Source organism: Morone saxatilis, unplaced genomic scaffold, assembly GCF_004916995.1.
Source record: "Morone saxatilis isolate NCDOM2014 unplaced genomic scaffold, NCSU_SB_2.0 Contig14, whole genome shotgun sequence".
Lineage (NCBI taxonomy): Eukaryota > Metazoa > Chordata > Actinopteri > Moronidae > Morone > Morone saxatilis.
The window spans coordinates 13819171-13831440 of record NW_023339696.1 but is presented as its reverse complement, the minus strand read 5'-3'; the positions used below and the strand labels follow the sequence as shown (position 1 = coordinate 13831440).

General features: G+C 43.6%; 1 protein-coding gene across 1 annotated transcript; it reads left to right on the top strand.

The window, feature by feature from the left end:
• Positions 1–5159: 5159 nt before the first annotated feature.
• On the top strand, positions 5160–11964 carry metrnla (meteorin like, glial cell differentiation regulator a). The gene is made up of 4 exons (XM_035655452.1): positions 5160–5542; positions 7303–7691; positions 10807–10866; positions 11013–11964. Exons 1-4 carry the CDS (start codon positions 5445–5447, stop codon positions 11324–11326), a joined length of 861 nt encoding a protein of 286 aa, XP_035511345.1. The 5' UTR covers positions 5160–5444; the 3' UTR covers positions 11327–11964.
• The last annotated feature ends 306 nt before the right edge of the window (positions 11965–12270 follow it).

Sequence of the window (12270 nt, the reverse complement as noted above, 5' to 3'; positions counted from 1 at the left end):
GTGAGATGCTCCAGTTGGTGCATACTTCAAATATGTCACTTCCTCCCACATATTTCCCCACTGGCTGGATGTATGTACTCTACTACGAGCAATACAACTATACTGAGCAAGACCGACGATAGAGATGAGGGCTGCAGAAGTGGAATGCACGCTATGTCCGTGATCACGTTGCAAGAGAAAAAAGAAGAGATACAAACAGTGGCTGGCACTTCAAAATGGCAGCTTTCTGTTTACGAAGAGGAATGTTTGCGCAGGTTTGAGCTCAGCAGCACTGGACAGGAGCCAGAGAGGGATGATGACAGGCAGACGGCCTCTCGGTGATATCAGCACCTTCCAATCTGCCTTTGCATACCACAAGATATCGGACATGCTTGTGTGACTGCAGTTTACAGTTTATCTGTCCAAGATAGCAGGCTCAATAAAACAGGTTGAGACTAGCTCTGAAAGAGAGCAGCAGTTTTCATCAAACTGGTTCTCAGAGCAAGAGGTTTAACATTGAGGGTTTGAAGGTTGTTGAAAATGAACTCCAGACAGTGAAGATCTCAGCCAAGTGGATCAATAAACTGTATCTTTTAAACCCAGAGGAGAACAATAGGTTTGTTCACTGTATGTCGTTTTACAAAAAAAACTGTTGGCTTAACAAGGGTTTGTTTAGTCCTTGACAAGCCTGGTTTCTTGTTTTTTTTTTACCACAGTGAAACAATTAAGTGAAAAAAAACAGAAAGAAGGGACAGTGAAGAGACACACACATGCAAATACACATAAAAATCACATCCTGTCAGCAGCCTCATCTACTTTATGACTGCTTTTTCACCTGGAGGCAAGCTCCAGGCATAAAAGTGAGTCACACTAAAAGCAAAAGTTTGGGGACAGCAGGCCTGACAAAAAAACAATCCCACCCTTCCCCCAAAACTTCAGCAGCCTCCCCCCCCTTCCCTGCCTGCCTAAACTCCACTTGTATTGTACTTCACTATCCCGGCAACATAACACATATTTACCAAACATACGAAATCCTCCAGTTAAAGCTGCACTTCACTGCTTCTGTGTTGAATGTCGTGTTTCCTCTGCCAAGTTTCAATCAGAAACCAACAACAGGAGCGCACTGTATGATTAACTGTGTGTTTTTCCTGCTGTCATAGATTTGTTCCCCCCCTCCTATGCTCCACTCTTTACTCCCACCACCAGTGAAACTTCTGACAGGTGGAGGTCGAGAGCTAAACCTGCAAGAAACCTGTGAGAAAATAACAGTGATCAAGCAACTGGAATAACAAGAAGAGGGCTAACGCACCCTTCTTGAAAGAGATGAATTATTCTGGGAAATAATGTTGTGTGTGTGTGGGTTTTTGTTTTTAGAAAGACCTAACCTTTGACTAAGGCTGTTCACATTATGTTCTTGATAGCTTAATCTGTTGATTACATTTGTCGGTAAATTGTTTTGTCTATAAAATGTCAAGATATATAATGAAAATAACCAGCACACAGGGCATGATGACATTTTTAATGGCTTGTTTTGTCTTGCCGACAGTTCAAAAGACAAAATATTCCTCTTACAATATCATAAAACAAGAGAAAAGCAGAAAATGTTCACATTTGGTGAGCTGGAACCAGCAATTGTTTTGCATTTTGATTGATAACTGAACGATTGATAGCTCATCAAAATTGTTGTTCTAGTTATGAGTCTGCTGTAAGTTGTAAAAATGGTAGGATGCAAGTTGTGAAATACAGTTACTGCCCCATTATTTTTGCGCACATCCATGCTCAATACTCAAATCTGGAAAAAGGTGAAGTAATTAAATAATAATAAAATAAATGTTGACAGTTATGTCATTGCTCTGGTGAATGCTCAGAACGTAACTGGTCGTAGAGTTCCAAACTCCGAGTTTGATTGGTGTCATCACTATGCATGTGTTGCAATAAAGTAAATTATAGTAAAGCAGTACACGGCCGATAGCATTACACTGCTTTAACTTGGTCAGACTCACAGTGGTCAGCTTAAAAAAAGGATCAAAACTGAAACAGCAGAAAAAGATATATTGACTTTTTATTCCACACATCTTTCTTGTCAAAAACATGGTGCTTACATTACCCACAATGCAATTTGACATCCGACAGTTCAGTTGGAGATTCTGTTGTTTTATGCTAGTAGCAGCTAGTAGCCTTGAGGTGCTGCGATGAAGAGCGGGCTACTGAGCTATCTCCACTTTTTTTCATTTTCAAACTTCAAGTCTTTAGACCAAACCACTGCTGCCTTAAGTGGTATCACTTGAGGCAGTTTATTAGACTTAACACAGCTCCCTCTGGCCATAAAAGGCGTTATACAACTTCTTTGCCGTAGTACTCCTGAAGAACTGTAAACAGACTTTTATGTGTAAAATCAGTGGAGTTCCCCTTTATCTTAGAATATAACAAGAATTCTGGACACAGAGTGGATAAATTCACTGACATCATTGGGAAACTTTTACAGGTGTAGCTTTGGTGTAACAGCGCAGGTGTCACTGTGATGGTTTCTCAGACATCATGTTCAGACACGCCTGTCTGTTACCTCATCAAGAGGTATAACTCCCAAACAGCCTGCAATATGGCAAGGACTGTACAGAAACCCGAGCACACACTCTGCAATCCACTAGATTGCGCAAATGATACTCAAGAGTTGATCAATGTACACGCCTGGAAGATGGCTGAGAGAGTTTGAACAATTTTATAAGAGAGGGAGAAGCTAGAGTCAAATAAAAAAACAACTATCTGCACATACATCTGAGGTTTGTGGGGCCCCTTGGTGGCATGCGGCCCAGGCGTGGACATGCACCCTGCATGTCGGGTCAGTAATAAAGACATGTCGATCCCCAACCAGCCACAACCAATTCCGAGTCCTAAGAAACCAGAGAGGAAGAGTAACAGTTACAAACTGCTCTGGTTTTCCTCGTCAGACGGGTTTTCTTTCCCATGCCAAACACCATCCACACACAAAACATCTTGTTCCATAAGAAAACCCAGGATCACTTGAGTGATGAGTAGTTTATGTTTACAGATGCACCCAGTGGTAACGGACCCCGCCGCTCTACAAGTCCCTGCAGAAACAGAGCTGCGTTGTAGCTCAGTGTTTTGTTTTTAAACTTTTGTGTCATACAGTTATATATGAGTTGTCAAGTAACTTAATTATATAAATTGAATTATTTTCACTGGATGTTTTGAAAAGGCTCTTTGACCTGAGAGCTGTCTCAAATGCATGGTGTGGTTTTCTGACATGTGGTTTTCCAGATCCCCACTCATCTTATAAATCAACTTTTACAGAATAAATTGAAATATCGGAGCCCCTGTGACATTATTTCAAACTCTAGGCATACAACCACCATCATTTCACATAAAACAACATGTGAAGTTGTGTTTACTTGACCAATACTTATGACTTTCATTCATGCATCCCTTTATGTGGCCCATATTTACAGATGTTTGTGGTGCAATGACCAGAGCACCAAACCATGATTTTCAATTTCAGTCGGTTCTTCTCTCCAGCCAAAAAACCCTCATATAAACATAAATAACAATCAATATGCTCCTAGATGGTGAATAAAATGTCTACATATGTATTGCCTGTGGCCCTCTTATACATAGTTTGAACATTTTTGCAAATAATTGAATTATATAAATCTGCTGTGGTGATTAGAGTAATTGCTAATGTACTGTTAAGGCCTGAGAAGTGGTGAGTATTTGTGATACTGACCACTTCTCAGGCCTAACATTTCAACATACTCTACAGTTGCTGAAAACTATTGCACAATGCAGTAAAACTGAACAATAGTTGGGTTACTTTACTCTGCTGGTAATTCATGACAGTCATTAATCAAATCCTGCCTGATTTATCAGGAAGCTAGCTGTGATAGTTCCAGCTAAATTCAATCCATGTACCAATTATAAACCGGTTTTTAGCAAGTTGTATTCATTCACATTTCCTCTAAAGGCGTAAACAGATGATCTCAGTTTGTTTTTAATTTTCCCCCCACTTGGCCTGACTTCACAAACTTCAGGAAAGATAAAAGTATTGTTTTATGAATATTGCCAGTTACTTGGCATTTTTAATTGTACCTAATTATGAAAAGGTGAGCAGGTATGGCTGTTGTTATCCTCAGCAAACACAACTCTTGACTTTCATGTGCACTTCACGTGCTGTCGGAACTTTCCCCACTTGTTGTCAGGCGAATGATTTCAACGCATTCAAAAAATAATAATAATAATGGGAAGATGGGAATTTTCCATCATAACAATCAAACAACTGTGCATGATGATGTATGTATGGAATGTATTTAAGAAACACAAATACAAATATGAGGTACACGTACTTTACTTGAGTATTTCAACTTTCTGCTACTTTCTACTTCTACTCCACTACATTTGAGAAGGAAATATTGTACTTTTTACAACTTAATTTGAAAACTTAAAATACTTTGTTGATTCAGATTAATAATACAACATGAAATGAACAAGTCAATTATGATGTATTATTAAAGATGATGATAAAATTAGGGGGACATTCACACAAACCAGCAGTATACAAAGTTATTATATTAAGCTCCAACTGTACCAGCTTCAACATTAACATTATGTACACATTAATTCAATTCAATTCAATTCAATTTTATGTGTATAGCGCCAATTCAGCCTTAATGCATCTATAATTACAATCCAGTAACATAATAAACATTATTCTGAAATGAACCATTCTTCATTGTGAGTATTTTTACTTTTGGTACTTCAAGTATATTTGGATTGTCATACCTTTGTACGTTTACATTTGTACATGCTTTTACTATTTTACAGTATTTCTACAGATTATTTCTCTTGCCTTGCTACTTTTACTTAAGTAAAACATATGAGTACTTCTTTCTCCATTGATAATCAGTCATGTTTCTTGGTGTTTAATCTCACGCAGTCTGTCACAATCCTATTTGTGTTTCTGACTAACTTATTAAACTAAAGCACCTGTGTCTACCACTGTAAAACAGAGTGGCTCAATGGTATTGATTTAAAAAAAAAAAAAGCCATTAACCAACTTCCTAGATGCCAAAAGCTGCCGTTTTATATCGCGAAGTGCAAAGATCGGAGCCTCGGCCGAGCACCTGAAGGCAACATACTTGACAAACTGCAGTGGATGGGCTGTGACGTGGAGAGCAATCAAGGCTGCAGTCGGAGCTGAAGTCAGTCCGCACTTTACAACAGGACTGTCAGCAGCGGGTCTCTGCGACCGACCGAGCCGTTCAGTAAGCGCCGTTATTCGTCCGCACTGTCCGAGAACCGAAGGAGCGAACCCCCGGGGTAGGAAGCGGACCGGAGCGGACCGGACCGGAGCGGACCGGGGTCACATGGAAACGCTATGTAGCTGGAAACACGGCGGCGGGACTTGATCATAGTTTCACTCGAGAGGAGGCGAAGTGAGCTGCGAGATAAACATGCTCAGCCCGATGCTCGGCTTCCTGCTGCCTCTTCTCCTTCTCTGTAGGATTTCTTTCTGCCAGTACTCCAGCGACCAGTGCAGCTGGAAGGGCAGGTGAGGTTCACGGTCCGGTTTCATCCAGTGCCATGTTAAAATGTTGATTTAAAAAAAAAAAAAAAAAGAAGAGGTGATTGTAATAAAGTGTGGGGAAGTAAGTGAGGTGAAATGAGAGTGACCGAAACTCGGGAGAGCTAAACGAAACCGAGCCATGAATCAGGACAAAATACAAATATTGAACAAAGGTCTGGACTGAATTCATCATGTTTCTATTTATTTGTTTTTGTGATGTGAGAGGGAATTAACAATACAGTAGTTTACTAACAAACACGTGAGTTTTGGTCTGGGTTGTGCTGAGTTTATGAACGAGTGATTGAGGAATTATCAGATCCCAGTAGGGATGTGATCCACCAATACATTTTCACATTTTAATAATGTTCTTAGTGTTTGGAATGACATAAACCTTTTTATACATTTAATTATTACAACCCGTACAATGACCAGGTGTCATAAAATCTCAGTCAGCTTCGTTATTCTGAAGTTTTTATTCATGCTTTTGTCTACAAATACAGGATTTACATGCTCAGATCTCCCCGAGAGCCTTTAAGTATGTCTGGATCTACATTTCAAGATATTTCTAACAGATTCTAAAACCTCAGGCGGTGTACACTGGAAAGTTTCACCTCCCATCAAACATCTGCTGAAATCTGTTTTGCACTTGAGAAGCTGTGCCTCAAATAGTGCGGTTTTGTTTTTCATCCTCCACTCAGGAGGGGTAGGCCATATTCTGTACTTTGAGCTCTTAACCAATAATCTGTTGTTCATTAGTGAGACTCTTGACTAATCTCCTTTAATTGCATGCAGAAGTGATGAAGTTAGAAGGGACTTAATTAGAGGCGTGCTGAGGAGAGCCTGGTTATGGGGCTTCAGCTGCATATGCTCAGCATGTGCCATGGGTTACTTTAGATCTATAGCAAATTTGAATTTCAGCATCTCATTTTCAGGAAACTGGGCGTTTCTCCCCCAGAGTCAAACCACTAGCTTGGCATGCGCATGCTGGTAGACTGCTGATGGCTTCCTGCCTTTGGCTCTGCCACAGAATGACTGACAGCCTGGAGTTTTCAAACCCTGACCAGGCATTAAGTTCTGGAGGGAGTCATTTGGTCATGCTGGCGCCAGAGTCCGAAGTGCTGCCCGGACAAGTCTCTTCCAGTCTCTTTGGTGGCTTGAAAGCAAGGGGAGGTTCGGTGCGTGACCTGCATTTGCACTTGCATGCAGCAGGCCCAGCTACTGTTGCTGCCGTTGTCTGCCCAGAAGCCCCTGTGTCCCTCCATTCATCCATTTCTGCTTCCAAACTCTTCCCAAAGGCAGCATGCCAGTGGTGCATTTTGCCAAAGCTCTGGGAGGAACAATGTGGTATGGGGGGGGGGAGTGTGTGCTGGAGCTGAGGTCATTTTGGCTGCTCCGGCTCGTGACTGGTCATGCAGCCAGTCTTGCGCACAGACGGCTCTTAATGCCTTAGGAAGAATGTGGTCTAATGTCCTTACGGTCTGCCAGAGGTCTTCACCTTGGTCAGTTAACTGAAGATATAAATGACCAGAAAATCATTTTTAGATTAGTGAGTAATCCCTTCATGCTGCATTAAGAGAAAAACGTTTCAACCGGAGTTTGAAAAACACATCTCCACAAAGAAAGCTTCCACATTCTTGGGTTTCTGTAATTGTACACTGTTTTTTTTTTTTCTTCCAGAGATTCTTGACAATGCCTGTCTTGAATGGTTGATGTCCGCTGACGTCTTTCCCTTTCTTTTCTTCCAGTGGTCTGACTCACGAAGGCCACGCCAGGGACGTGGAGCAGGTGTACTTGCGTTGCTCCCAGGGCTCTCTGGAGTGGCTCTATCCAACGGGGGCCATTATCGTCAACCTCCGACCCAACACGGTCTCCCCCGCCGCCGCCCGCCTCTCCGTCTGCATCAAACCCTCCGCCGACTCCACGGGCACCAACATCTACCTGGACCGCAACGGCAAGCTGCGGCTGCTGCTGCGCGACCAGGATCAAGCTCAGGGCAAGGTGCAATGCTTCAGCATCCGGGAGGGGGCACTCTTCATCGAGGCTGTCCCGCACATGGACATCAGCCGCCGCATCACAGCGTTCCAGTACGAGCTGGTCAGCGACAGGCTGGGACCAGAGGGGCACTCACTGGGAGGTAAGACACATCTTCGTCGTGATGCTTTTAAAGTACGATATTAGTGGTAAACCTGCAGATATTGTCTTCTATTTCCTCTAAGTCCCCATTATAAAGGTCTGAGGACTTGGTTTTGATTGATTCCCTCTAGGACTGTGTTCCTTTGTGCTTTGTCCCTGTGGTGTGTGAACTAAATGCAGCCATCTACTGGTGGAATTTTTTATTAAGTTGGACTCTAATAGTAGGAAACTCAACATTTGCTCCAGCACGCTGCTAATACTGAAGCCAAAGTCCATTTCTTCAAAGTCCATGGTAGCATTGTCTGTACATTTTGGTTTTTCCGAGAATATATTTCCCGTCAAGCTGAAACTCTCGCTGTGAGTATCAAAAACACCAAAATGTGAAGCCTTTAAGTCTTTACGGAGCTCGTGTTTTTTTTAGGATAAAATGTTCATATTTAAATTCATTTCACAACTAAACACTTGATCTGACTTGGCTCTAAGCTGTATTTGTTTTTTTGGATGACTTGTGTGCGGAGGGGCACAGCCAAGCAGAGGGCCTCCATTGAAAAACAGCCGTCTATTTTCAAGCTGCGTACCTGCCAAACCTGCACGGTTTCAAGCTGCGCAACTGTGCAAGCAACTGTTTTTTTTCCACCTAAAGCAAAATACGAGCAGTATCGGGGCCCACATCTGTTTTTACGGCTTTTTCTTGGTTCACATATCCACATCCTGCGTCATGGCGCAGTGGAGAGAAGGAGGAGAGGAGAAGAGGGAGAGGGAGGGAGGGACAGGGTTAAAAGTAGAGAGGAGCGTGGAGTTGTTTTGACCACATTAGTGTGCGCTGCTCAGCTCTGGAGTATAATCTGGCTCTGTGATGTGGCCTGAGATAGCACCGGGATGATTCACAAAGACAGTGGTCTCGTGTCATCTGAAGCCCGGACTGGTGGATTGATTGCTCCATTCGCTTCTTCTCATCTACTTTTTTTTCTCTTCCTTTCTTCTCTCTTCCTCTTCTCTCTGACCCGCTGTGCTGGGATTGAGTTGCTCACCGTCGAGCAGGAATGTATCTCCAACCAGATGTTGGGAGGGTCTTCTAGGAGCATATAGGCTTATTTCCCCCCCTTTTTCTTGCTGTCACTCCCTCGGCCTGCCTTTCAGCCCGCTTAAATTATTCTTCCCCTCTGTCTCACTATTTCCTACCTCTTCCTTTTTGTCTATTTATCATTCTAGTATTTTCCTTTTCATTCCTCTCGCCTTCATACATCTTCCTCTCTCTCTTCCTGGCTGTTTGAAGTGGTTTTCGTCTGTGCCGAGTGGTATTAGCAAGTTGTGCTCCATTACAGAGGAATGCATCACGGCCCAGATGTTGCAGGGACACTATACCGTACCCCTTTCACCCCCTCCCCACTCCCCGCTCTTTACCACTGGTCCCATCCCTCATCCCTCGCTGCCCCTGTGAAGTGGTTCTGATCAGAGTGGCGCTGCTTGTGCACGGGCCAGAGAGAGATGCTGACTCGGCTCTCAGCCCATTCCTGTGGTTCTGTTTCATGTCTGACATGTGAGCCCTGCTCGACTCTGCTGCGGCGGAAAGGAAAAAAACAAAAAAACAACAACCCTGGGTTTAGGCCTTGACTCTGATGCACTGGCAGCACGCAGGCTCACTTCAAAAGGCCTTTGCGCTCTGCTCCAGGCTCTGGGCGAGGTCGGACCCTCTGAAGTCTCCCCGCTCTCCAGCTGTTCTTAAGCCGTCCGAGCTTGTAGCTGTTTGACCTCTGATCTCTCCGGTGATTCGGCAGCGCATCATGTTGCTACACAAGGTGACCTAAGACTTGCTCACCCACTCACCCCTATGCCCTTAACTTCAGACAAGCCGGCCAAAAATAAGCTCCAGCTCTCTAAAGGTGACAGAGAGTACACATCTCTGTTTCTGGACATAATTCAGGGCGGTGGTCTGCGTGTTTTTCTCAAGAAAGTTTAATTTCTAAACTAGATTAATTTTCAGATTTATGGCCCGACTTATTGAGGGTGGTTTCCAGTGCACCTGAGATAACACTTTCAATCATTTTTCCTCTGATTTTATGGATGGGCAGTTTCTGCTGCCCCACCCTCCGCCCACTGCTGACTCGACACCCCTCCTTCTGCCTCCCCCCCACTCCTCCTCTCCCCAGCTGCCCCCCCGTGCCACTCAAACCACAGCAGAACTAGGGCTAATAAAGGCGTTCTGGTCAGGCCAGCCGCAAGACCACCTGAGTCAACTAATCATTGAGTTGACTGCTCTCATTTAGGGCCCTTTCTCCTGCTATAAAACACTCTGGAGGCAGACAGGCTGAGTTGCAGCTTGCCTCCAGTCATAGGGGAAATGTAGCTTGGGGGAGGCTTTTAAAGTACTGCGTAGAGGCTATTTCACATTTTTTTTACCATTCAATTAGTAGCCCTCTAGTTTTGAGAGCATGCCCTCCTGTGGCTCCCCTTTTATTGTCCTTCTTATCTGCCCTTTCTGAAGTGATTTGTACTTTTAAGGCTGTTAAAAACTCTACTTGATGTTAGAGTTGAGACTCACTGTTTCAGCCTCAGCAGGCCTGCTGACGTGCTAACAGAGCTGAGGTCAGAGATGTAGCCTTTCCTCGTGTCCGTATCCTTTTCATGTGGTCCTTGTTTGTCATGGAGTATCAAGGGGTTCCTCTTGTGCTGAGGAAGCTAACCAAAAAAGCCCCTGTGAGCATTAATCACTCATCAGCGTTTTTTTAAATAAGCAGTGATGAACTTGTTTTTTTTTTACCATCAGCAGCATGCCAAGCTGTGTTTGGTGTTAAAACAAGAGCCCATGACAGCGGAATCCTGGTCTGCCGGCTTTGTCAATAAATAATCATCTGTGGGGATGGAAATTACTGTGACCTCAGTTGTGTGTGTGTGTGTGTGTGTGTGTGGAACACACATGGCTGGCCCGACCACAGTTGTATGTTTGTGTTAGTGGTACTTAACTGGAAAGTTGTGGACCCCATCAACAAGATTTTTATCGTGCTGCAAGACCGGGAGTGCTAAAGAAATCGTGAACTTTTCCTGTTTCTGTTTGTAGTGCACGACTGAATTTTTGGCTCCAAACTCATCCACTCTCTCTCTTTATTTCCTCTTAGCACCTTGTCAGCCCTGCAGCGACGCTGAGATGCTTCTAGCAGTCTGCACCAATGACTTTGGTAAGTTAAAACACTGTTCGGGAGAATTATAGGCTTCCCGCTGCTGCTGTATGGTGTGCAGAAAGGTCCAATAAAAACATTCTGTGCAGCATGAACTATGGCCATTACCAGTATCTAAATCTTGTCTTCCTCCTTGCTGTTTTCAGTGGCACGGGGCAGCATTAAGAAAGTGGAGCAGGAGGAGGAGCACACATCTGTCACTGTGGAGATCAGCCGCCTCTACAGACAGAAGACCCAGGTCTTTGCATCTGGCGGCGTGAGGGTACGGAGCTGGACTGGCCGCATCAAGATGCCCCTCCAGTGCAGGGTGAGGTCTGGCGAGGGCGAGTTTCTCTTCACGGGGACGGTGAGGTTTGGGGAGGCCTGGATGGGCTGCGCTCCACGCTACAAAGACTTCCTGCGGTTGTATCATGAGGCACAGCAGCAGGGGACCAACCCCTGTCAAGTGGACACCGACTGAGTGTGGCACACGCTTGGAAATAGGACAAGTCCTCACTGGGTGGGAAGGAAAGCTGAACCAAGAGTTCATGTTAAGCAGAGAAAGAGACTGACAGACTGGCCCAGTGGCAGAGCCTCTCTCCTGTCCTGCTGGCTGGTGACTCTTTGGAGACGAAGAATGGAGCTCCTGAATGTTGCCAAGCAGCATGCTGGATGGAGTCGAACGTGATGCAACGTGGAATGTCTTCGGACTGCCTTTTCTCGCAGAGGAGGATCTCCCAGGTTTTAAATGTAGCAAAACCCCATTTGTTTTTGTTTTTTATGTGTATAAAATGTGAATGAACATTGTATATTTTGAAACTCTGCGTGCTTTGTAAAAAGCTTGATGTACAGTTCTGAAGTCATTTCTTATGACAGAAATGTATAAAGTGAAAGCCTCTTATTTTTATTTTGTTTAAAAAATGATTCGCAATTTAATGCCTGAATTCATGTTTTTTTCAGGCCGGACAATTGTAAAAAAAAACAAACCAAAAAAAAAGCAAGATCTTGTTTTTTTTTTGCCCTTGAGAATAAAAGCTTTTATTCCATGGAACAGTGTTGAAGACTGGTGTTTACATGTAAAATAAATGATTAATAAAATCTCCAGTGGGCATAGTCTAACTTTGACAGACCATTGCTTTTGGATTTTCTTTTTTTTTTTTGGAGACGCAGTGTGTATAATAGATTAGATTTTTATGCTGCCGCTATAGACATTATGTTTTAGGGTTGTCCGTACGTCGAGGGAATTTCTTTGAATTTGACACAAATGTCCGCTTGGACTTATGAATGGACGGATTATATTTTGGTGGTCAAAAGTCAAGGTCACTGTGACCTCACAAAACGCATTTTTGGCCATAACTCAAGAATTGATGACCATATTTCTCAACTAGTCAGACAATAAATTGGTGACACTTGACTCAAAGGTCA

Coding starts and splice junctions, on each gene's coding strand:
- metrnla (XM_035655452.1), top strand. CDS start 5,445: ATGCTCAGCCCGATGCTCGGCTTCCTGCTGCCTCTTCTCCTTCTCTGT. Junction 7,692..10,806: donor AGAGGGGCACTCACTGGGAG/GTAAGACACATC, acceptor ATTTCCTCTTAG/CACCTTGTCAGCCCTGCAGC. Junction 10,867..11,012: donor AGTCTGCACCAATGACTTTG/GTAAGTTAAAAC, acceptor TGCTGTTTTCAG/TGGCACGGGGCAGCATTAAG.